Genomic DNA, 27,699 nt, shown 5'->3' with positions numbered 1-27,699 from the left:
AAAGCTTTGCCTGACAAACCCATTGCTGTTAAGGGTTATGTGCCATGTTATTTTAGTAAATCTGTATTTTATTTCACATTTTTCAGTGTCAGCCAATATGTAAAACTGAAATAGCAATGTTTTCTAAACATCATTTCTTACTCCAAACCGTTTCTTTTTCCCTTTTTAATTAATAGTTACATTTATTGAGGCATCAACTTCGTAAAGGGAATCTAGAAAACATTTAATTCAGACTCATATGAGTTTAGTTTTTTGCTTGTTTGTTTTTTATTACTATAATTATACATGGAGGACAGAATGGTGACAGAAAGGTTGTATGAAAGCATTGTACATATGTTAATATATTAGAAAATACCATCATGTATATGTTTTTCCCCATTTTTAATTTTTAATTTCACCTTCTATTTAATAAAAATCTCCATTTCTTTGTGAATATACAACTGTGGGTTAGGCCATCTAAACGCATACAGAAGTATGCACACACTTTCATTTGTATTAAGCATCATGCGCACCGTACTGTCCGCCATGACACTGTGAGTGAAGCAGGAGGTTCTGGATTTTGTATAAATGTACATAACTGTAACCCTGTGAATGATGTTACAGTTGAATAATTTGTAGTATTGCTATTGGTTTATTTTCTATGAAAGAACATTTGTGGCCCGTTATGTTTTTCTTCAATAAAATATGGAGCAAGGGTCAGTGTCATGGATCATGTCATATGTGTTTATTTATTCCTCTTGTCTAAAAGATTTTGTTTGTAAATGCTGTACTGATCCAGACCACAAGAGGGAGCAAAAAGCTGCAAAACGAGAATTGTATTTTCTGACGTTATTTTTTTATTTATTACCTGTCACATGCTTTAATGTAACACTGATCCCTACATATAACTATGATCTCTTCCTTACAGTGATCATCAGGTTTCTTGAAATGCCTATAACTCCCCCCTAAAGCCATTTGACCTGCGCTGCCAACGTAACTGAAGACTTAAGCCTCGCTCTTGCCATCTATTCAGCCTAGTCTTGTTTTGATGACATCCTCCACTGTCAACCGGACACCAAACAAATTAGTGAGCTGTGTAAAAGTGGTGGATGGGGAATCAGCTTCTCCAGCTGTTAGAATGATTAGAAAGCTTTTGGCTGTGATTTGGGGTACTACTGTGTAGAGTACAAATTCTGACCAGATGGTTTTGTCTGTGCCACTAGTTGTACTTTTCACTGTACATTAATTTCTTTTTGCAGGTGACTATATGATAAATATCAGTGCGCAGAGTGTTCTGGATACTTTTAGGTGGCTTGGAGTACACCAGTTTTGTCCAGGAGGTCATGACAAATCGAGGTCAAGTAAAGTAGCATCAACAGCTAACCTTTGAAATACGATCGAACTCTGTCAAGCCCATCTGATAACTGTAGCATCAGTTCATTGGCTGTGGTGGACAACAGTGTCTGTTTAATCCCAGTGGAATTAGCAACACAACAAACCACACCAAAACTACAATGAATTATTAATCCAGTAATCCTATAATCTGTATTAATACGTTGCCATGTTATTCTACCTATACTACTGTATGCTTAAATCTACATGAATGCAATTTGCCAGTACTGTTGTGATTGAAAATGCTTTAATGACTTGGCCCAGTTTCCTTGATCCCATGTAGTTAGGACTTCGACGCTGTGCATTCAAGTGGGTGTCCTAGTTTCCGAGACATTCATATTTTGTGACTATCTGTGCTTTTTTTCCCCAACTCAAACTATTTATTTTGTCGCCAGTTGTCTCAGGATTGCATAGGTTCACAGAGGTGACAGTCTCTTGCTCTTGGGCATGTTGGTGAGGATCATCTAGAATGAGGGCCTAGAATGCACCTGGAAGAAAAGTGTGTCACCATGTCCTCAGTTGAGGCTGACAGGTGCTCTATTTTTTTGAGAGGGGCTGACATGCAGACTTCTGGCTGTGTTCAAATGTGTATATGGGATTATCTCATGTTTCTGTTTTAAAGACCCTGGTGAGAGAATCTAGGCTCCACTAAGCCTCATCATACACCTTCCTTGACATGGTTCCGTGAAAAGACATGGAATCAACTCATGTCCTCCAAAGCAGGGCACACAGATTACCATCCTTTTATTTTCTTGCATGCAAACTACATTTAGATCCCAGTAAGTAGCATTATCTTTTGTTTGTGACCTTTCTTGTTGTGTCCCATTGATTACTCAACTGTGTCAAACAGTGTGCTGCTCATGATATTTATCATTAATTCATGTGCCAGACTTTAATTGTTAATAGAAAATCTGCACAGCACTTCCGACACTGTCAAATTCCCTACTGAGAAGATATCCTGTACCTACCTCTTTCTTTGCACTAATGAACTTGACATTTCTTTCTTTTACAGGGACACTAGGGGAAGTTACTTTTCACACAAGTTTTTCAAAGATGTGCCTCATGAAAAGGTCAAAGGCAAGTCTCTTTTTTTCTGTTGTTGGTGATGCCTGCCAGAAAGGTCAAGGTTAGGATTTGACCTATGGGAGTATTGTGTAATTCCACCGGGCAGTGCCATGCCATTCTCCAGTGCATGTGATGTAAGAGGAAAGCTGTCTGTGGTCACAGCATGTGTTCTGTTTGCCTGGAGATTTACAGCAGCACAGGAGTAAACATGAATTCGGAACACAGCGACAAAAATAAACAACAACAGCTGGAAAAGAGATGAGTAATGACTGCTTTCATGGACGCACTAGAGAAGAGGTACTGTCATAACCTTTTTGTATTCCTCACGATGCATGTAGACAGATTTTTGGGGACAGCTGTTACATTTAGAATATAAACAAGCACGATTGAAATGTTTAGCTGTGATGAGGTGGGAAGGTTTTGCGTGCAATATTTGATTCGTACTGTGGCATGCAATAGACAGCAATAATCCTCTCCACTGAGGTTCACACAGTTATTCACAGTCACCATCTCTCACTTTCAGGGCAGTAATCTGCATGCACACAGCACCATGTTAATCGTCACATGCATCACCATGGCAATGGAGCCATAATATAAAATCAGACACTACGTGACTGAATTGAAGGACAACAAAAAGAAACCGAATGTCATGAGATGTCAATACTATTGCCAACAAGTCATTATTCATTCATTCAGAATTGCAACTACAGCCTTGGGTCAAATGTGCTATTAGCACCACGTTACGACTTGCACCTATTCAAGAGCAGAAACGTTTGGACCAAGATAAGGATCCTTACATGGTACACATTTAATTGTGAAAAAATCCAGAATTCCCTTTCAACCGTGGGTTAACCGAGTGGGCTACACCTCCCCTTCTAACGTCACACTGCCCTCCCCTCTCGGTGCCCCCAGCGCTTCCCAGTCTGTGGTTCACTCGTCTCTGTTTACCTCTACTAATCCCTCACATAGCCGTCTCTCTCACTCTCTCTCTCTCTCTCTCCCTTCCCCACATTCTCTCGATTGCTGTCTCTCCTCCCCTTTCATGCTCAGAGCTAGCGGCTTGCCACACGACCCACACTGCCTGCTACATGATCTCCTGGAAAATAGAGCTCCGTGTTTTTGTAGCTGCTTTTCGCTGCACGAGCCTTTGTAGATTGCAATCTAGGAGACAAGGAAAGATGCCTTCACGACAAACCTGACTCTAGTCATCTCCAGATGCACCCCTGTCCCCTTTCCTAGTATCTCACCCCCTGACCTTTTACCCCATCCCCTCTCCTTTACCCTTCTCCAAACCTCCCTCTCTTAATCCCCCCCAAACCTCCCCTTCACCTCGCACCCTCTTGACAATGTTCTCATGTGTACGCTGGCTTCAGCCTTTCCTTGCCTTGCTGTCCTCTACCTTGATATCTTGCGGGTACAACTGTCCATCCAGCTGCTTGTGTCCGGACCATCACACCGTGGACTGCACAGGTCAAGGGCTCACCCGTCTTCCAGACTCCATCCCTTTGGACGTGAGGAGACTCCTTCTGTCTAACAACTGGATTCCCTGGATCCCTTCTGATTTCCTGGTTCTCTACAGTGATTTGGTCTATTTGGATTTAAGGAATAACTCTTTAACGAGGCTGGAGCCTGGGACTCTGAGCACATCCTCCAGGCTGGTCTATCTGGACCTGGGGAGCAACAACTTGACTGAGATCCCCTCTGGAACATTTGGGGAGTCCCGTAGTCTGATCAAGCTACGGCTAGGGAACAATCCATATTTAAATATGGTCAGCAAGGACGCCTTCTTGGGCCTCACCTCCTTACGAGAGCTTGAGCTTGAGAGTAATGCTCTCTCTGGCCTGGACGTTGAAGTGCTGAGCCAGTTGCCTTCCTTGCGGGTGATACGACTGGAAGGCAACCCCTGGGTATGCAACTGCAACTTTGCCAAACTCTTTTTGTGGCTTCTGGAGAATCAACACAAGCTCCCAAATGGTAAGCTGCTTAAATATTACTTTCCCGTTCTGCATCAATCTACATGAAATAATTCTATTTTGAATGCTCGCAGTTTGTGGTGGTTCATGTGTGGAACTTTCAAAAGATCAGTTACACCCAAGGGTGAGAATCCATAAAACCTACTAGAAATCGAATTAGGCCCCGTGTACACTAGTGCGTTTTAGTTTTAAAACAGCGTTTTAGAATGAAAACGATCCGCGTCCACACTAGTGTTTTACCCAGCATTTCTAAACTGCTCTCCGTCCACACCAAAACGCTGAAAACGCACATCACGTGACCACACAAATACTCTCGGGCAAGCGCTGCAGCATTTCTACCCAGATGAGAGCCAGATGAGAGAGTCGGACTGCTCATCAAGCATCTCCAAACTTATTTGTTAAACGTGATATTTAATTAATCTTGTTGTCTATATCTAACGACATATTTCCTGACTTTGGTCTTTTTAATCGATTACTTGTTCACAGGTAACGTGTTTTTGCTGAGCGCAAAGATAAGTTTATAATTAATGTAACCACGTACTTGCTGTATATTGACTGATCGGTTGCCTTTATTTCCTGTAATGTATAAACTTATTGTGCGTTATACTTTCATAATGGCTATTATTGATTATTAAAACTGACATTTAGCAAAGTAGAGAATACGTTTCGTATTTTTATTGAAAATGAAAGGAGGCAGTGATGTTATATAGGCTCTGTTTTATTATAAATATGCATACAGTGAAGATGCAGCACGGCTCCTCAGCATTTCTGCTGTCTGTTAAGTTGTTAATATCAAAATGAAAGTAGGCAGTTACTTAAATCATGTTTTAGTTTTATTGCTGAGAAAGTGAAACAACGTAGCCAGGATGATGTGAAAAAGGTTATAAAGTACACTGTTCCCTTTGAAGCTTTACTGGACATATCCTTGAGGGTCTGTTTTCCATATCAAACTTGCGAAGTCCGAACTTACAGGGAGAGGATGCGAGACTGAACTGTGTGTGTAGGCTACTTAATATTGAGGAAAAGCCCCAATCAGATAGGGGAATGTCTGCAGCCCCGTCTTCGTTTTCAGATGTCTCCATTTTCCCCCATCCACACTAAGACGGAGCAGCAGCGTTTTAGAATAAAAACGGCCTTTCCAGCGTTTTCGAAACGCTCCGTTTTCGCCGCTCGAAAACTCCGGCGTGGACGGATGGTGTAACCGTAGCAAAACTTATCCGTTTTAAAACGAATACGGATTAGTGTAAACGGGCCTTTAGTCGTACATGGTTGGGTTATAGATGGCTAACAGCCCATTGATCACTGACCTAGACTCAACTCATTATTGCGTTAGGCTAATAATTCAATTGGTTAATGCCTTGAAATGAAATAACACAAATTGTCTTCATTTAACCCCTTCATATAATTTGGTATTTAGCTGAATGATGCATAAATGATGCTTTTCAATCCAAGACAGAGAGTCAAACACACTGTAGTAGGTGATCACTAGAATAGGCAGAATATTTTGTGCATATTTCATGAATCATATGCCACACCACATGTTCCCTAATTTTTTCCTTACATCTATTCCTCTTTGTTAATGTTAATTTGAGTAATAACTAAAGGACGAAACTGAGGGAACTCTACTCTCTTCTATATCCACAGTATCTGTTGGTCATTAGGTCAGTTACCTCTAGTTCAAGGTTAAGGTCAATTTAAGATCCACATTAACACCAAATATGGATGCAGGATTCTAACTGGTCCATATAAACACTGGTTACCTTTCACACTTTTTGTCTGTTTTAAACACTAATGTAATAGTAAGCTGAATGCTACAAGTATGTGAATATAAAAAATGTATTTTTATTTATACTAGTAACACGTGTAGTGTAGTATTACACAACCAACTTTTTTTTAAATGTACTAAAAGCAACATACTTTGGGAATGAATATCTTTAATTTTTACATTTACAAATCCAAACAAATGGAATGATATGAATCCTGAATTCACTTCTACCTTCCTCTGATATTATCTTTTTTGGTGTGAATCTTCCTGATTGGATTAAACTCATCATAATGGAAAGATTTGTTTAATCTTCAAAGCTGTTATTTCTGTAGCTTTCTGTTATTTAAAGATGCTTTTTGTGCATAAATGTAAAAAATATGCAATGTTTTTATTTTTAGACAACCACTTTTTTCTTCATAATGAAGGTGGAATAACACAGATTTTCAATCACATCAAATTAAAGCATTTGTTATTTTGATCAATTGTCATTATTTTAATAGACGAATAAAAAAACTCCAAATGACAACATTTGAGCTTGTTACCAGACCTTTATAGAATAAAACAAATAATCCCATAATAAAAATATCCAGTAAATCCAGAGAAACTGAGAATTTTGCATAGTTTAGTATCAAAATAAAATGCTTGAGACACTATAAGGATGGAAATCATGTATTATACAATTTACAGGCAACTGAAAAGATAATGAAATGACATCTAACTGTATACTTTTAAGTTTGAACATTCGTAATGCATTTAATTTTTGCAGATTAATACTATTAACTGTGCTCATTCATTTAACATGAAACGGGTGCTTGTTTCTTGTATCCAAGAAGACAAGGAAAGTTAATTGAATTTGTAAATTGAACTTTCACCCAATCATAAATGTGTACCAACTATAGACCTTGCCGTATTTAATGAACAACTCTTCATCTGTGTGTTTAGATTACTTACATGATAGAAGTTGGAACAGTGGTACAATGACTTGTGTGGTACATTGAATTAATACTAAGTTAATGTTAGTGCATTGATATAATATAACTTGGATATAATATAATTTGATATAGTTATAGAATACTACTTTTGATCCATAAGATAATTATATTGTTTTGGTTTAAACAACTAAAATAATAATAAAAAATCTACCAATAAAATTAAGATTTATGAAAATGTTTTAGACTGCTTATATTACATTTACACATTTGGTATGAATTTGTCTGTATGTATATATATTTATTTATTTTTGTAAAATTGGCATTGCAATCACAGTGTGTAGCTACATAATGCTAGAAATTCTGCCTGAAAAAAATAAACAGAATAATGCATATTATTTAAAATAATGTATGAAGAAAACAACTCAAAACATAGGCTTTAACTTAGATAGTCCAAGAACTACTTACTTGAGTATGGATGAACATGTTACATTCATTATTCAACCCAACACTGAATCTGATACTGATGATGGCGCGATTTCAGTTGCCTGGTAATTGGATATTCCATGATTTCAATCATTATAGTGTCGAGTATATTATTTTTATACTAAACAATGGGAAATTTTCAGTTTCTCTGCGTTTAATGAATATTTTAGGTCTGGATTTACTGGATATTTTAGCTTTGAGTTATATGTTAATATCTGTTTTATTCTCTAAAGGTCTGATAAGCTTAAATATTGTCATTTAGAGGTTGACAATTGGTCAGAACAACAAATGCTTTAATTTGCTGTGATTGAAAATTAGGGTTATTCCACCGTTCTTCTGTAGTCGAAAAGTGGTTGTCTAAAAATAAAAACATGGCTCTTTTTTAATTTATGCACAAAAAGCATTCTAAATGACATTTTATTTAAAGTTTGTAAGGAAATATCATCTGTATTTTTCAGAATAAAACGACAATTACACAAAATAAAAGAATTACAGACATTTTTTATTGCAATAGCAATGTATTATGAGACATGCACAGACAGAGCCTGGGAGGTTACCACGTCATATTACCTCATATCACAAATAAGCCACGATTTTACCTCAAACATACAGCAAACGTACATTTATCAGTCAATCTTATGCAATCCAATGCAATTCATGAACTGAATAAAGAGAAACCGAATGAGATTCATGCATCCAGCTGTATTACACAACAAAGGCTTTGATTCGTTTCACCGTGGCGAACATAAGAACATGGCAGCGTCCTCCTCTCGTTACACATATGTGGCGACAGCAGGCAAGACGACACTAGTCGGCTGACTGAGCTTGTGGCCGCTGTGAGAATTTTCTAAATGAGCAAAAGCATGTGTGCGTGTGTTGCTGATTTGTTCTCTTGGCTCGGAGGGATCCCTGACGCTCGAAAACATTAGATAGGCAAACGGCCACGTGACAGGCAGACTCGACAAAGAAAGCTGAGGTCACTGAATCCCCTGGATGAGGAAAACCCCTTCTGGATGGAGTGACTCATGCACATTTACCGCCTCACACGGTTGATGATGATGTCAACTGACTTTGACCAATGACATGAACAAACATGGTGGCGTCGTGTTGAGCCATGAATATTGTATATCAAAGAGATTGGCGTTTCTCTTTTGTCTTAGCATTTCCTCCAAACAGTGATGCAGAAACACAAGGGGTTTTTGAGTGTGAATGTACTTTAATTAGAGAGGAGAGAAGTAGGAGAGAGATGGGGCTCTGTTGTGTCTGTCTGTCAGCGTGGCTGTATTACGCAGGCGATGTTCCGCTTTAAATCTGTCATCTGGTGGCCGCTGATCACACGGCTAAAAGGAGATTAAACCTCCCTCTGTGAAAATCAAAATACAAACCAACGAGGGAAATTTCACAAATGTTTCCTATAAAGAGAGAGAGAAAGAGAGAATGGGGAGGGAAATGAAATTGGAAGGCGTCCCATCTCGCATCTTATCCTGCTGTTATGTAATGGGAGGTTTCTGAGTCAGAGCTGCAGCTTGGTGTTATTGCTGGATGCAAAATGTTTAAATGATGCTATTTTCATGTTATTGCATGCTAGTAGGGTGTATTTCTGAGTACTGATACATCATGAAACAATATATTTATTGTTTTATATTTATCTCCCTAGCTTAGAAGTCAAAATTGCTTGCAATGCGATGACGTTATATATTTGAGTAATACCACATGAGTAGCAGACGATGCGATATAGCTGTATATTGGCAATAATAGGAGACGTGCTTTGGCTTGAGTCCCTAAGTACTCCACCAGTGACGATATACAGCCATATAACACTGCTACAAGTGTGATATTGCATTATACAACAGTTTAAATGGCATAATCGTGTGTATGAAAAAACACAAAAAGTCTCAAAAATGATTTTGTACAAGAAACTACTTTCTTCCGCCATTCATGCACATCTGCAGCTGACTGTCAGAACAGCAGAAACTGTTGCAGATTCACAAACATCACTTTAGAGCAGGCCCGGATTGGCTAATCGGGAGAACCGGGAGAATTCCCGGTGGGCCGGTCCGTTTTTTGGCCACGAGGGCCGGTGTCCCTAGATGCTTGCACTCTCAGCAGTTGCACTTTTTTCATTTTTTTATTTATTTGACCATAGCCTCACTCTTTTAATTCATTATTTTGCCGCAGCTCTGCTCTTTTTATTTATTTTCTCGCAGCCCCATAAACAAAATGCAGCCTGCAGATTATTAATGATGTAACTATCATCATTCAACTCTAAACAGCGGCACCTTAGTGAATGTAAGAATTCAAATAATTAATATTGATTAATAATACACCTGCTCAATGAAAATCAGATGATTCACTACATTAATAAATCTGACATAACTTGATCAGAAATCCAAAAAGGAGAGAAAAAGATTAAGCCATCAATAAAAGTCTTGCAGCTCATAATGCAATATTTGTTTTTCATTCCAGCCACATTAGCGTAACAGCGCCACTGTGGTCCAGTGGTCAGCATGTTAAATTATGACACGGCCGACCCGTGTTTGAACCTCATCTGAAATTTTTTTTTTCCATTTTTTATTGTTAAGACATATAATACTGTTAGGGTTGTTGAAAATTTGAAGTTCTAAAGCAGCTGTTTTCTTGAAAAAAGATGTGATAGTGTCCTTAGAAACTGAATTGGAAATGACCTTATTTTAAGAGATGGACCGGTCTAAGGCTTGAAACTCCAGGGCTGAAAAGGAGTCCCACTCCGGCCCTGCTTTAGAGTTAGTATATGAATGATTCTCTAGCTTAATGTCTAAAATGATGACAAAATAGGTGATTTTGCTTACATTTTAAGATTATAAGGCTGAACGGCATGAAATGCCATCAGTCTACAGAGATTTCCTAGTATTTCGCTGTTGCAATCGGTCCAAAGCAAAGCAAACTGTGGTGTAAATACAGCACTACAAAATACAAAAGAGAGATCGACTTAGAATGTCACTTACCTGTTCTATAATGATTTGTTCAGCTGTAGTTTGAAACTTACCCTGAGAAAACGCTGAATTTCCGATGAGATGTTAAACCAAGGTCCTGACTCTCTGTGGTCGTTAAAAATCCCAGGATGTCCTTCAAAAAAAAAAAAAAATAGGGGTTTCACCCCGGCATCCTTTCCAAATTTGCCCACTGGCCTCTGTCCATCATGGCCTCCTAATCCTCCCCATATCATTATTGGCTTCATCACTCTGTCTCCTCTCCACCAATCAGCTGGTGTGTGGTGTGCGGTCTGGACACTGGCGGTAGATGAGGAGATTCCCCTCTCATTGTGCAAAGCACTTTGATTGCCCAGAAAAGCTTTGTTGCGAAACGTCAACCATCATTTTTTTTTTGTTTTGCTCAATATGATGCCATGAATCTACAAAATTATAAATATTTTAAAAATAGGCACTATCCTTATAAATAAACTGCGTAGTTGCAATCTAAACAACTACATTCTTGCCTAAAGCCCCAAAAGTACATTGTTGTCCAAAAGATGCAATATTTGTTAAACTCTAGTGAGCTTATTCCTCTGCTTGTCATGTGGGCAGAGTAATACACAAGGGTGAAGAGGCTGTATGAGTGCTGTTATTGCAGAATATCATCTATCAGCCAATTAGATTCGAAAACCACATATACCATTGCCAAAAAATGTAGTGCAAGTAGAGTAAAAGTAAATACTACTACTAAATACTACTCAAAGTATGAGTAAAAAGTAGCCCTTTTAAAAGTATTCCAGTAGTGAATAGTGAGTACACTGAAAAATATCCCACTTTATACACTACAAATTAAAAATGTATTTTCTTTGAAGGGTGTTCCGGTATACGTTAAATGACAGTATTTGCCATTCATGCACTATAAATTTTAAATTTGAGATGAGTTTATGATAAGCCAACAGAAAGCATGTTAATTTATTTATACACTGTAAAAAATTTCCAGGTTTTCACAACAAGTTACTGTAATTTTTCACAGTAAATTACATTAGTATCCCTTCACAGTATTTAACTGAAAAATTCACAGTAATATGTTGTATTCATAATTTTATTGTGAAATTACGGCAGGTAGCATGATTACAGCAAATTACTGTGAAAAGGGCTATATCTTTTGCACGTTAGTTCACCTTTTTTAATTCAACGTAGAAATTAATACAAATGAACTTTTAACAGATAATAAAAGAATGTTATAGCCCCCAAAACGATTTGGTTACCAACATCTTTTTGGTTGTACTGCACCTTTATTTAATTTTATACAGTTAACATAGAATAGGAAATAATATTTAATAAACAACTGTGTGCTTAGCCAAAACATAATAAACTGGAATAAAAAGTAATTAATTAATGAAACCAAAGACTGTTAAACAGCCAACAATTATTTCAATGTCAGGGTAAATGTCTGCTTTAGACGGTTTCATGAGTATTGGGCACCTGTCATCGCCTGGAGGTCACTAATCTTTAATTAAGAACTAAATATATATATATATATATATATATATATATATATATATATATATATATATATATATATATATATATATATATATATATATATATATAAATTATTATTTTTTTAATCTATATAAATAAACCACAGATTAGAGTTTTAAACAACTACATTCTAGCATGAAAAACAGTTAAAACTTCATTTTCGGACGCATATAGAGCCATCGAAGACGGGGCAATTGTCCCAATGTCTAGCCTGAACAGGCGCCTCTCGGCGGATACATGAGTAATGAGCGCCGTTACCGCCTGGAGGTCAGATCTCCGCTACCGGCAAAACACACTTAAAATTACACACAATCTTTACTAACAATCCACAGATTTGAGTTTTGAAGAACTACATTCTCGCATGAAAAAGTGTTAAAACTTTATTTTATTACATATTACAAGCAATATTTATAATATTATGTGCCTTCTCATCCACCATTACAGCTTGATGCAGCTTGGTGCAAAATGAATCCTGGGAGGAAAAAATAATAATTCTCAATACACTCCAAACGAACTTTATTCTTATTGTTAAAATCAGAGATATGTAATATTTTGAATGGCGAAGAAAATAATTAACTTTATATTTCAATCAATATATTACTTTTGCACTGCTTCGGTTCAGGACTCGTGTGACATTGAATCAGATTCAAATATTTTATCAGACGTGTTCATGAGCTCATCGTCATCAACAAGCAATTCGTGTACAAGCAGTACACGAACCAAGCAATATGATGAAATATTAATGAATTATATGTTTGCGTCTTACAATATTATACAAAACGGAATCGTTTTCAGGCGAATTCGACTCTTTACTGTTCACTTAAAGGAGCCGAATTCGACTCTTTACTGTTCACTTAAAGGAGCCGATTCATTTAACAGAACTGACTCGACCGCAAACAAGCACCATCACCACAGACAACGCCTCCGTCGTCTCTTCACCCAACGGATTCATCCTCGGTAAGTTTTAAAATATGATTTTTGTCCGTTAAATGATTGTTGTATGTGTATTTCTGTATAGTGCATGTCATTTAACAGGAATTTACCGAGTACTTCAGTTGTACTCGCACGTACAGGGTTTAAGCGCGCCTTTTTTTAAAACAAGAAATTAACGACGCCAGATGGTGATTGTAGTGTTTTCTGAGGTATTAGCATAACGTTAACGTTAGTTCCTGAAAAAAGAAAGGGAATTTTCTTTAATTAACTTCTTGTTAACTGCATTTTCTGTTTCAGTACAAGACTGAAGTAAAGGTGAAATGACTAAAGTTAAGGTAAGCTGACCTTCACTTAAGTTAACGTTACGGTTAGTCACCATCATGTACGTTAATTTTGTTCACTGTAACGTTAACGTTAAGTTAGTTAAATAAACTGAACTCATTATGAAACAAGTCTTAACTGTTTTATTAAATGAGGCTTATAATACAATTCAGTTATATTCTTTTAAACTAACACTAACACAGTACATATTGTATATTTCTCACTGGTGTTAATACAGTGCTAACATTTAATAATGAGAACTAATTGTATATTGTCACTAACTGTAGATTTTATTTTTTGGTGTTCAGGTGTACCTGATAATAGCTGAAGTGTGAGGTGAGTGTAAATTCTGAGAACACAAATATAACCTAAATTCATTATCACAATCTAAACCTATATATATATATGTGTGCGTGTGTTAGGTTGAGTCTTATTCTACTCTTATTATATTCATATTTTTTTGCAGCCACAGCCATTGATGTTGAAACACTGATGCTACCAATCAACCCTCGCTTGATTATTAAAGGTAATGTTGATGCCTTCCTCATTTTTATTAGATTTTTAAATGTCAGGTTTTTCACAGATTTGTTGTGAGCAGTTTCTTGTACACACTCTTTTTCTTCTTCCAGAAGTTCCACCAGTACCTCCAGTAGTAGTAAATATTAGACAAAGATTTTTTTAAACTATAGTTTTTATTTTTATTAGCAATTTTACTGGGCATGTGTGTTTGTTTGCTTGGTTTTTAATAGGCAGAGCATGGAATGTCAACTTTGTTTCTACAAACAAATTTAATTATTCTCAAACACCTCTAATTTAGTCCTTCTTTCCCCCTTTTAGTCTTATTCCTTGGACTCGAAGGGTCGAGTGGTCATGGGACCTCACCTGGATTTCACAACTGACTTTGGATCTGGTCTGAAACTGAAGTATGCTGAAGATGCCTTTTGCACTCTGGAATTTAAGGTAATGTCTACAATAAATATTGTAACTGAGGGCTTGTTTTGGGGGGTTAAACAAGGAATGTATAGGAGCACAAGTCATGACTCCCCTTGTCACCTTGTTATAAAGGGCCGTGTTGCAGACACAATTTGTTTGTCTGTGCTGGAGACCAGAGGGGAAGCTGTCTTTAAAAGGATGGGGCTCTTATACCATATGTGAAGTTACCTATTCAGGTGAGTGGATTACATGCAAGTCATTGCAAATGCATAAATAGTGGGAAATTTTTACTGGGCAGCACAAATTAAGTGAAACTCAAAAAACGTTGAAAAATATTTGGAATATTTGCAAAAAACTTGATTGAAATGAATACAACACAAGTGCTGTATCACTTCAATCAAGTTTTTTTTGCAAAATTTTCCTAATATTTAAATCATGAAAAATTAGCTTGATGCAAGAAACATCCTGCTAGTATTCAAGAGCAAGTACTGTGATGCATGTGTTAACTTTGCAATAAGTGTGAACCCAGCATTAGATTATAGTCTGTAAACAGAAGGTGTAAATCAAATCAACTGTTTTAAAATGCTCTGCCTAGGTCATTAAAACCACTATTTGTTGTTGGACTGTTCTTGAATGTGTGTTTGTGATGGAAATGTTTTTCAGATGTTTTTGTTTAAATGATTGCAGTTTGACTGAGCTACAGTATTGTCAGCATGTTCAAACTGAGCTAACAGTAATTTTGCTCTCTAGTGCAGCAGTAGTGTCCCAGTAGTGTTGTATGAAGCTAAGCTAACTGTTTGTCTGCCCTTTTGCTTATAGACTGTGCTTTTTGGGCACCAGTTTGGAGATGGAAGACAGACGAAGTCAAAGAAGCAGAGAAGACACATCAACCAGCAAGTGTGTAAAATTATCAGGACAATGATTGACCTTGAATAGACGACTGCCTAATTTAGCAAGAAGTTTTGTCTCTCTCTCTTGTGTGTGTGTATATGTATATATATATATATATATATATATATATATATATATATATATATATATATATATAATGAGATAGAGAGTGCACTCTGAAGCACTGCTTTTTATATGTATGCTACATATGATGTCAGATTTTTTATTAATATGTTCTTATAGTATTTTTTGAGGCTTCACCTTCACCTTTTGAAAGTTTTCTGAAATGTTTACACAGATGTCATTAAGCTGTTAAATAAATCTGTAAAATGTATGTGTGTTTGTTTTTATTTTTATTTTAGAGTCTTTTCAGATCACCCAAAAATGAAGATTCTGTCGTCATTTATGCTTCCTCAGGTTGTTTGGACACAAAGAGGAATATTTGATATTTTTATTCCTGTGTTTAACAAAAAAATCATTTTTAACAGAGCTGGAACAACCTGAGGGTGAGTAAATCAAGATAGAATTTTTATTTTTGTGTGATTTAAATTTGCTTTGAAATTTTACAGCATCAAACTGTTAAATTACAGTAATCCGGGATATAACTGTAACTTTACAGTTAAATCAGGTATTTAAACTGCAACCTACTGCTAAATCACAGTAATTGTGTTGCAAATTCACAGTAAAATATAGTAAATTCTACAAGATAATACTGTGAAATTACAGTAACAGACTTTATTATCTGCTGTAAAGTTACAATATATGGTTGTAATTTCACAATAATTTAATGTGACAAAACCACAGTAAATTACTGTGAACTACCTCACAATAATTTACTGTGAATTTACATACAGTAATTTACTGTGAAAGTAATGCAATTATTAGCCAGTAATTTACTGTGAATTTTATGGAGCTAGATTTGTTTCTTTATTATTCAATCAAAAATATTTAGTTTTAAAGAAAAATTAAGTATGTAGTAATTAAAAAATTTAAGATTTCAAATAAAAAACACGTTTAATTTAAAAACTTATGTCAATGATAACAAAATATTTTGGATTGCAAAAAATAAACAATTGTCCTATTATGCAGTTACCACAATTTTCATTGCACACTCATTAATTTTGCTCTCTTTTCTGCTGTCTTTTATTGCACATTTAGAATCTTTGCTTGCAGGTTGAAATGTTTTGCTTGTGAGTTGAAAAGTTTTGAACCCATGAATGCCAAGGTAAATTTTGTGTCTTTAGTATTCAAACAAACATATTAAGTTTTTGACCAAAACTAGGTACAATGTAATTAAAAAATAAAAGATTTCAAATAATAAAAAACGTTTATTTTAAAAAAATCACACTGCAAAAAAATAAACTATTGCCATTTTATGCAGTTACCACCAGATTAATTCATTGTGTGCTTATTCGTTTTGCTTTCGGTTTTGTTTTATTTTTGCGGATCTAAAATCTTTGCTTTTGAGTTGAAAAGTTTTGCGAGTTGAAAACTGCAGCTCAGTGGGCGGGATCTTATGAAACACCTTATTCTATTGGTCATCTTGATTGAGGTCACAGGTTGGCCACGCCCATTACATTTTCGCGCGGTTGGAATTGCCTTCCTGACAGGAGCGAGCTAATGGCTAGCAACAGGTCTTCTTTAAGGTAGGTTAACTGAAACTGTATAATAACTTGTGTATTACCATCCACATTTCCCATCTGATTATGTTACGACTGCTAGTATTAGACTTTGTCTAGTCAGATTAGCTGTATGTCCACCAACATAATCTGGATGCAGACGCGATGGAGAACAATTGTGCACGTCTCAGCTGTGCACATACTTTTGAACACATGTATTGTTAATATCTTGCACGTATTTCATCTAATGTTAGTCAATCGAGAGTATTCATCAATATCACTGACTAGACAGAGTTTAGGAAAATGTGGATGGTAATATTCAAGTTATTATACACTTTCAGTTAACTTACCTTGAAGAAGACCTGTTGCTCGCTCTGGTCACTAAAGGGAGTCCAGTACAATCGCGTGAAAACGTAATGTATATGTATATCATGAGATGGACTGTAAACTCATTCACATTAAATTATAGCTGACAGGAATTTTTGAACATCCCTACAACTACTGTATTATTACTTATCACGCTTATGCAAATATATATATATATATATATATATATATATATATATATATATATATATATAAATATATATATATATATATATATATATATATATATATATATATATATATATATAATATATATATATATATATATATATGTTGGCAAAAGCACTACTAAATAAATGTATCTCCTACACATTCCTTCCACATAAAAATATAACTTATACAGACATGCTGTAGTGCTTTACTGTAGTAAAGTGTATTATACCATTTATGTAACAGAATTTTTGTTATTGAAAGCTACAGCTGGGAAATACTTTAGCTGAATTAATAAAATAAAAAAACATTTATATTTCTTTATTGCAAAATAAACAGACATAAAACTGTATGACTCATTAAATGATTACTAAAGAGCTGTTTATATTCCTTTATTCCAGAAAGGGAAACAATAAATGTATAAAAAAATCATATTTATTATCATTTATAAAAAGTCAAAATCTACTATTGTCCCAATCCTACACAATTCCAGAAAAAAATTCAACACACAGCACAGGTGGTGATTGATAAGTTTAGTGAATAATAAATGTCTGTGGTCAGTCAGTCCAAATGTTGATGTCTAAGGAGATAATGCAGATGTGGACGCCAGTGGAATCATTGTAGATTGTAGATATTGATTCGTTAATTTAAGACAGTGCAGATGTAAACGTCTGTGGAGTCAGCGCAGATGTGGACATCCGAGGAGTCAAAGCAGATGTTTTACGTTTTTACGGTACGAGTGATCAACCTGTAAGAATAAACTGAAGAAACAGATGAAAAATTGTTCTGATTAATGTAATATTTATATTCCACATATATCTCGTGTTTATGTATTGTTGTCTTTTGTTAACCACATTTAAATTACTTTACAACTGATTTATAACAGTTCCTTTAAAGACCAAACATTTGCAATAATGCCTAAACAAATTATATAGCGAAGGTCACCTGCAAACTGCCGTTACTTTTCAAAACAAAGACTTTAACATTGTATGATGTGTTACTATCATTTGTAAACTCTTTACTAACATGGATTATCACTTAGTAACTAAGCATTTTTTAAGGAAATCAGAAAGCTTATTATGAAGTGTGCACCTCTCCAACGTTAACTCTTTACTAACATAATTGTTCTTATTTTTTATATATATATATATATATATATATATATATATATATATATATATATATATATATATATATATACATACATACATATATATACATACATATATACATATATATATATATATATATATATATATATATATATATATATATATATATATATATATATATATATATATAAATCACTGATTTATAATAAACTCAAAGATGTAACACATCAGTTATAATGTTGGGTTAGTGGTAAGCCAGTTTACAAATGTAACGTGTTAAAGTAGTGTACACTTTACACCAATGTTCCTAATTCCCTTAACTAATGCTTTGCTAGAGATAAATCATGTTAGTAAAAAGTCTTAAAAACATGAATAACATGCCTGTTGAAGAATGTGAGTTGTTCAGTATTTGCTGCATTAAGTAACATTACTATTTGTATAAGTTTCCGTTTTCAAAAATTTAGTATTACTGAATAAATGTTGTTTATTTAATTATGTTATCTTGTCAGTGAACAAATACATTATTGTATTTGTCCATAAACATTGGCTAATTACATTGAGCTGTTAATATAAGGAGATACAATAGAACATGACAAGTTAACGTTAACAGTTTATGCTGAACAAACTCTAACTCGTTCATCATGATTTAAAATGCATTAATATGTTTAGTAAACATTAACAAAGATTAATCATGGCTTAACAGATATGCTATGCATTATTAATTCAAGTTAACTAATGTATGAACTAACATTCACATGCCAAACGAAATATACTAAATAAATATTTGTCAAGTTCATAATGAAATACACATAACGTTACACTGAGTTACTACATTTTCTAACAGTGGAGAATGAATATGATGCTCCAGTTCAAAGAGACAGCTCTTGAGAAACTAAGAGCAATGGGCTGCCGATACTGTTTCCCAGACTGTTTGCAGACCTACTGTACACCTGGCCATCATCTACAGACAAAAAGCCTGACTTTAACGGTACATCAATGTATATTTTCCAAAATACACTGGCCTTGCGTTGCCCTTTACAACTGTACAGTACTGATGGCCGACATCATAATGTTAATCGAGAAAATTCAAAAATATCACTGACTAGAGTTTAATACTAGCAGTCGTAACATAATCAGATGGGAAATGTGGATGGTTATACACAAGTTATTATACAGTTTCAGTTAACCTACCTTAAAGAAGACCTGTTGCTAGCCATTAGCTCGCTCCTGTCAGGAAGGCAATTCCAACCGCGCGAAAATGTAATGGGCGTGGCCAACCTGTGACCTCAATCAAGATGACCAATAGAATAAGGTGTTTCATAAGATCCCGCCCACTGAGCTGCAGTTTTCAACTCGCAAAACTTTTCAACTCAAAAGCAAAGATTTTAGATCCGCAAAAATAAAACAAAACCGAAAGCAAAACGAATGAGCACACAATGAATTAATCTGGTGGTAACTGCATAAAATGGCAATAGTTTATTTTTTTGCAGTGTGATTTTTTTAAAATAAACGTTTTTTATTATTTGAAATCTTTTATTTTTTAATTACATTGTACCTAGTTTTGGTCAAAAACTTAATATGTTTGTTTGAATACTAAAGACACAAAATTTACCTTGGCATTCATGGGTTCAAAACTTTTCAACTCACAAGCAAAACATTTCAACCTGCAAGCAAAGATTCTAAATGTGCAATAAAAGACAGCAGAAAAGAGAGCAAAATTAATGAGTGTGCAATGAAAATTGTGGTAACTGCATAATAGGACAATTGTTTATTTTTTGCAATCCAAAATATTTTGTTATCATTGACATAAGTTTTTAAATTAAACGTGTTTTTTATTTGAAATCTTAAATTTTTTAATTACTACATACTTAATTTTTCTTTAAAACTAAATATTTTTGATTGAATAATAAAGAAACAAATCTAGCTCCATAGAATTTAAGGTCAAATTTTTTACAGTGTATGCAGAGTAAAACCAGTGTAACTTAAATGCAAAAATCTGGCACTGAAGAAATATTAATTCTTAGGTTTTGCAATTTAAATCCTGAAGCTATGCGGATCCATCAGGTGGTGCCACGAGCCAAGCTAGTTCGGCACTGATAGAATACATGCAATTTATGTAATTATGTGTTTGAAAACGTTACATTCTGTAGTGCATTTAGTTATTATTAAGGGTCATTTTGTTATTTTAGTCATCATACAGTTGGCATCATTCATCTACTTATCATTGACAGGCTGTCTAAACAGTCATTGTGTGAAATTTTTTTTAATCTTTTTTTTTTATGCTTCCACATTTGAAATGTTTGCTATTTTTATAAAGTGTCCATGAATTAAGGTCAGACTTTTGGAATTTTCAATGTGTGATTTGATTGGAAAGGAATCACAGGACTGAATAATACTTATCTAATCACTGTAAACAAGAAAAAATAAACTAAGTAATGACTGCAGGATGAAGGAAAATACTGCAGGAAAAGTACAGAAGATTCAAACTTTAAGTAAAAGTACACGTTTTAAACTTTACTACTATTACTGTAGTCATAATTTAGTCAGTCAAAATCCTGTAGTTTAAAAACTATAACACTATTGTCATAGTTCTTACATTAGGCACACTATGGCTACAATATGATACAAGATGTTTAACACAGAATCCTTTTTAGACCCTAGAGAGTTTTGTTGTGGCTGGGTTTTCATTTTTTTAACCTAGTCTCAAACAGACGTGTCAAATCTCATGAGTATTCAGTGCAAACCAGGAAAACAGACTCATTCAAAGTGTAACTCGATCATCAGAAAAGCACTTATGTGTAATGGCCCTGAGTGCTATTACACATGTTCTGGTTCTGTACTGTATATAGCCTTGAGGTTTTTATGAGGGTTAATACAGTCTGCTTGCTCATTTATTATACTTTGATGCTAGATATGTGAGCATCAAATGGCATTTAAAAAGATGAACTCAATTCAATGAGAAACATGAACTCAATTAAAAATGTGTAAAATGAAAAATCAATTGAATTGTATCAACTGAATTAACAGTAGATTAGCATTCAGAGGTTTAGACTAGTTAGGTTTTGGAGAATGTAATTTATTCTTGTGATGGCCACTTTTCATATCTTTCTGATTTGCTTTAAGAAACATTTCTTATTGTTATTATGAATGTTTTTTCCCATATTGTGACACAGTTCATAGAGAAACGGAATATTAAATGACATCACAGTGGGCATGACTTGTTTTTTACTGCAAGCTGGGGACTTTAATGTTTTTATGGACAGCTGAAGACCACAAATGCAGTATTTTCAGGATTCTGAACTAATTTTAAGAGCCTTTATTTGAAATTAAAACGATTTGTTATGGTATGAATGTCTTTACTGTCAAGCTTGATCAATTTAATGCATCTTTGCAGAACAAAAGTATTCATCTTTGAAACTTTTAGCTATCTTTTTAGCTAATATGTACATGAGTCAAAGATGGCACATCCCATTTAGGCATCAAATTTAATTAGCAAACTGAAATATATATTAAAAAAAAGCATGCTAATAGAAGTAAAGGGTCATGTCGAATATTTCAAATAAAAACTGTTAGTAAAAATTTAATGTCCACAAATGGGTGAAATGAAGTCAACATACTTATTTTGACCTGTACTTGTTAAAATATATAAAAGATTAAGTGATCATACTAAAATTTTTACAAATATTTTGAAATTTAACATTTTTTAGGGGGAGGCGAAAAGGTCTTAGAAAATATTGATTAATTTTGGTTTGTGTCATCTGTAAATCAATATTTATGCAGTATAAAGGCATTGTAGACATTGTGTGCATTTTGTGTGTGTGTATGTTCGGAAAAATTACATTTAAACTGGTCCTTTTTTAATTTCCTGAAATAAAAAAAAACAGTAAAGCTACTTCACTTTTATTGTTTTGATGCTTGAAAATCCCTTTTGCTCTTAATACATTAATTCAATCCATACCTTTTATGCAGCTCGGCCTCAATCTATCATCATATGATGTGTGATATGCTGATTAGTAAAGGTGTTGAGACTTCTAAAATGACAGAATATGAAATCAAACTCAGATAATGTGCATGAATTTGTGCAACCGAGTCTGCTTGTGACAGTAAGGAACTGACATGTGAGCTGGTTCGGAAACTCATACAAGGCTGGTAACTGAACACTGGTCATTAGAGACTAAACTGAATGTTCCACGGACACTTCATTAAAAGATTCATCGTGTCCATTCAAAGCTGTCATATAATGAAAATCACTTTTTTTCATTATAAATATTTTTCAGATACTGTAATCATTCAGAACAATCCCTAGTCCAAAAATATCTTTGTACTTTGTATTTCCGCCTTGATTTTTCTATAAAAATGTCTAAAAACTGCTATGTGACATTTTGAACAGTAAACAAGCTAAAATTACACACAGAACATCACTTTCATAAGCTTTCGACCTCAAAAAATGTTCATTTAAGGACAAAAGCAAGAACTACTGTTACACCTGCTGGAATAAAATGTAATCGGCGACAGGAAACATTTATTATTTTCAATCATGCTTAGAAAAAGGATTATTTCACCACCCTATGTGAACCTGAGAGGAGGAGATATATAGAGAAACTAAACTGTATTGGTTTATGTCAGGTCTTTCCTATTGCTTCACTCCTTTATTCACTCCTTTTTGATTTGCTATCACCCAAACCACTAAACACCATTACCTTTTTAAAGAAGCAGCTTTTCAGCTATCACTTAATTACCTCACACTTTTATGTAAAGTTAAAGAACAAACTATCATTTTGTACAAAATCATGCCATAATGTATTTTGATTCAAGTTTGTTTGAGAAATTTGAAATCATTGGCCAAAATGAATTTTCTAAAAATGTTTACTTCGATAAACACTTTGATACGCTACCATTCATTGATAGTAATTATTTAATAGCTGCATTAGGTGTGTAGCTTTGTAAATCTTTTCTGGTTATTTAGTTCAATCCACAGATGTCTGATATTTTTCTTATGTGTTTGATTCAAGTGTTTTGATTTAAACTGTACCTATTTGAATCTACTACATATAGTGCTTTATACAGTACAAACTGTAAATCTGACATGACTTCACTGCAGTGCCAAATTGATGAGCTTGTGCAAACATCAACATCATTATCATTATATTACTTGTATGTTTACTTTGTTATTGTGATTAAATGTGTAGTGCATTATTTGCATGTACATATCAATGTAAACTCTGCCCTCAGCACTAGTGTAACCCTGATGTGCCACATGCCCTTTAATAGCAAACAAGATGTTTACAGCTTGATTACATAATTGCTTTGTTTAGAATGAGGAGGATGTTTTAAGCTGTTAACCTTTCTGGATGACTTGCCTAATTACCCTAACTTCCCTAATTAACCTAGTTAAGCATTTAAATTGCACTTTAAGCTGAATACTAATAAAATTATATAGCAAAATATTGTGCACTGTCATCATGGCAATGATAAATAAATTCCGTTATTAAGTTAGTTATTAAAACTATTATGTTTAGAAATGTGTTGAAAAAAAATCCTCTTTCTGTTAAATATATATATATATATATATATATATATATATATATATATATATATATATATATATATATATATATATATATATATATATGTACATGTATATATATGTGTGTGTGTATATATATGTATATGTATATATATATGTGTGTGTATATATATGTATATGTATATATATATGTGTGTGTATACTAATAATATATATTGTGTGAATACTAATAAAATTATATAGCAAAATATTGTGCACTGTCATCATGGCAATGATAAATAAATTCCGTTATTAAGTTAGTTATTAAAACTATTATGTTTAGAAATGTGTTGAAAAAAAATCCTCTTTCTGTTAAATATATATATATATATATATATATATATATATATATATATATATATATATATATATATATATATATATATATATATATATATATATATGTATATGTATATATATATGTATATATATATGTGTATGTATATATATGTATATATATATGTGTATGTATATATGTATATATATATGTATGTATATATATATATATATATATATATATATATATATATATATATATATATATATATATATATATATATATATATATATATATATATATATGTATATATATATATATATGTATATATATATATATATATATATATATATATATATATATATATATATATATATATATATATATATATATATATATATATATTATTATTCAGAGTATTAGAGTCATTAGACTAGGGTCAATGCAATATTGTGAAGACATTTTCATTTTAAAAACATTTAGCTACCTAATACAGGGTGTAAACCTGTTGTCCACTGTTAAGTTGACTTATCTAAGGCAAGGGTATACTCACTTTTAAAGTAAAGTAAGCTAATCGCTTTAAAAGCATTGTGTTTACTCGTTGGAGCAAACTAATCACTCACTTTTTTTAAGTAAAGTCAACTAATCACTTTATTACAGTGTTCCTGGATTAGCGTTCCTGTTCAAAAACTTTGTCTTGGCATCATCCTTACCCTTAACCCTAACGGTTAGGCTTAACCTCCTAAATCAGAGGGAAGTAATAGGTGAATAATAATGGTCTATAACTCCTAACCCTTATTTAAAACCTAAAATTTCACTGAACTATAATCATATCCCTCAAATCTGATTGGCTATAGCTGCAGGATGGGTTTACTCATTTTAGTAAGCTTATCACTTTAAAGCAAGTTTTACTGACTTTTTAAAGCAATCTGATATTTTTTACAGTGTTCCTGGATTAGCATTCCTGTTCACAAACTTTACTTGGAATCATATCTACCCTTAACCCTAATCTCTTAAATCAGAGGGAAATAATAGGTGATTGATAATAACATATAAACTCCTATTCCTTATTTAACCTAAAATCCCACTGAACTACAAAAACATATCCCTTCAATCTAATTGCCTGTTGCTCCAGGATAAACAAAGATATTGATCCAGGGACTAGTTCTACTGTACTAGGTGTAATCTGGTTAAGAATAAGTTGATGTGGGAATGTAATATTTTTTCTTCTGCAGAAGGTTGTTGTTTTTTTTAGCTAGAATAAAAGCAGTTTTAAATGTTTAAAAACATTTTGAGGTCAATACTTTTTGCTTCCTTAAGCAATATATTTTCTTCGATTGTCTCCAGAACAAACCATCATTGTACAATGACTTTCCTAATTAACATAACTTGCCTAATTAACATAGTTAGGCCTTTAAATTGCACTTTAAGCTGAATCCTAATATCTATAAACAAATTCCTCAAATCAGATTGGCTGTTGCTCCAGGATGAACAATGATATTGACTCAGGAACTTGTTTTACTGTATACTTGGTGAAATTTGGGTAAGAATAAGTTGATAGAATAACAAGTTACTTAAAAGAAAATCTACAGAGCGACCATCAAACTAAAGTGTTGAAAGATACTTATAGTCAACGGAATGTCAAAAAAGTGTGTTTGTTTTTCTCTTTTTTCAGGGTTGGAGGGTATGGAGTGCTCTCTTCCAGTAGATGGGCAGCAGGTGTCCCTCAGCGATCTTTCTGAGGACAGTTTTCGGGAGTGCCAGGGATTGCTGACTCTCACTGATTATCTCATAGTGATTTTTTCTGGGATTTGTATTTCAGTGGCAGCCATTATCGCCAGTTTCTTTCTGGCTTCCACCATCCACTGTTTCCAGCGGCTCAAATCCAAAAGGACAGATGAAGAGGAGGCAGAGGACTGAGGGCGGACACAATGGAAGTTACAAATTTCCCATGATGCACCGTTCATTGGAAGCCAAGGGTTGGGATAAAGAGGTGAACAACTTTATTACCATGACTAAAGAGCCCGGAATTAGGCCCCTGTGCAACTATTCGGATTTAAAACCTTCTCTGTGAAGCATCATGTGGGTTTTTTTATACTTGAACATCAATGATTGAATTGAGCCTTAAGACTAAAACTGTTCCTAAAAATGCAGTTGATGAAACCACTGTCCCCTGTATTCAGCATTATATTTTGACATCAATTAGCAACAATGGTCTTTTTATGGAAATGAGTTAATTAGTATTTTCTACATGATTTATTTTTTGGTATTGTGTACATGAATCTTGCTCCGTTGTAGTAAGGTTTAGCTAATTGCACTTTAAAGTATACAGATGAAGTATTGCACACAATCCCAGTGAGCCATAATGTAAGCCAGTTTTTCATATACCGCAATGGCACTTATCACCAAAGAACTAACATGAGCATATTTGTGACATACGTGTTTCTCAAGAAGGGTTCAGGCGCCAGTCAATTAGATTATATTATAAATATATGTGTTGTTGTTGTTGGTGACCTACGATGACATGCAGACTTTTTATATAGAAACCTAACTGTAGATGAAGATGGGTTGCAGTTATAGTGAATACTCACACAAGGTATTTCAAAGGTTGAATTAAAAGGGAACGTTTTGTCCGTTTTATGTCAACTCTGTCTCATTAAATTCTTTCCTTTTTTATTTTATGAAATGACTAAATAATAAACATTGACGCCAAATTGTTTGAAATTATTTAGTAATGCCTTGATCATTATATATATATATATATATATATATATATATATATATATATATATATATATATATATATATATATATATATATATATATGTATTCATATTCTTTGCAGACATGTAGGCTTTTTACATTGCGCACAAGTTGGTCCACTTTTAAACTTTTTAAATGCTTTATCTTTAAAGGGGTAGTCCAGAGTATATTTTCAAGGCTTGGTTGTGTTTATAAGATGCAAAGCAATGTGTGCTCAAGCTTCCTTTATAGAAAATCTTGTTATATTTTGAATATATCTTACTTTTAATTATCTACAGCTAGTCAGCTAACATGAAAATGACTGTCATATTTCCTAGTTCCTCCAAAACCCTCAAGAGGCTGTGATTGGTCAGCTAACATAATGTGCTGTAAATTACGAATCAACATCACATCACCAGGAAAATTGTCACACCTCTGCTTTCTAAATACTTTCAGTTAGAGTCACTGTTAGCTGTATCAGTTTGAGCCTAAATCAGACAGAAAATGAGGACACAGCTAAACTTCATGCCTTCTGTAACGTTTGTGGATTTTCGATGATGAACACCGTAATAGCGGATCCAAATGCAGCATTTATTCAGCAGGATTGTCATACAGGTAGAGATCCTAACAGGTTGCAAAACAGTACAATAAGGGTTATCCAAAATCGTAGTCAAGCAGGCAAA

At 33.9% G+C, this 27,699-nt stretch overlaps 1 protein-coding gene and 1 long non-coding RNA gene across 3 annotated transcripts; both read left to right on the top strand.

Annotated features, from left to right (window-relative positions):
- Positions 1–2,570: 2,570 nt before the first annotated feature.
- Positions 2,571–26,988, top strand: lrrc38a (leucine rich repeat containing 38a). 2 transcript variants are annotated; one of them, XR_012398467.1, is made up of 3 exons: positions 2,571–2,733; positions 2,960–5,340; positions 5,532–8,066. XR_012398467.1 is itself a non-coding variant. In XM_691249.9 (3 exons), exons 2-3 carry the CDS (start codon positions 3,783–3,785, stop codon positions 26,192–26,194), a joined length of 873 nt encoding a protein of 290 aa, XP_696341.4. In that variant the 5' UTR covers positions 2,571–2,733; positions 2,960–3,782; the 3' UTR covers positions 26,195–26,988. The 2 variants fall into 2 exon arrangements, 1 of the variants encoding a protein (XP_696341.4); XM_691249.9 differs by lacking the exon at positions 5,532–8,066 and adding an exon at positions 25,950–26,988 and having other exon boundaries at positions 2,960–4,410.
- On the top strand, positions 12,980–14,514 carry LOC137489120 (uncharacterized). The gene is made up of 6 exons (XR_011008466.2): positions 12,980–13,042; positions 13,316–13,353; positions 13,648–13,675; positions 13,806–13,865; positions 14,177–14,299; positions 14,405–14,514. It is a non-coding gene; the product is annotated as an uncharacterized lncRNA (long non-coding RNA).
- Positions 26,989–27,699: the final 711 nt, after the last annotated feature.

This window comes from Danio rerio, chromosome 23, assembly GCF_049306965.1.
Source record: "Danio rerio strain Tuebingen ecotype United States chromosome 23, GRCz12tu, whole genome shotgun sequence".
NCBI classification, from domain to species: Eukaryota; Metazoa; Chordata; class Actinopteri; order Cypriniformes; family Danionidae; genus Danio; species Danio rerio.
The sequence above is the reverse complement of the archived record's forward strand: the minus strand, read 5'-3'. Positions and strand labels throughout refer to the sequence as shown.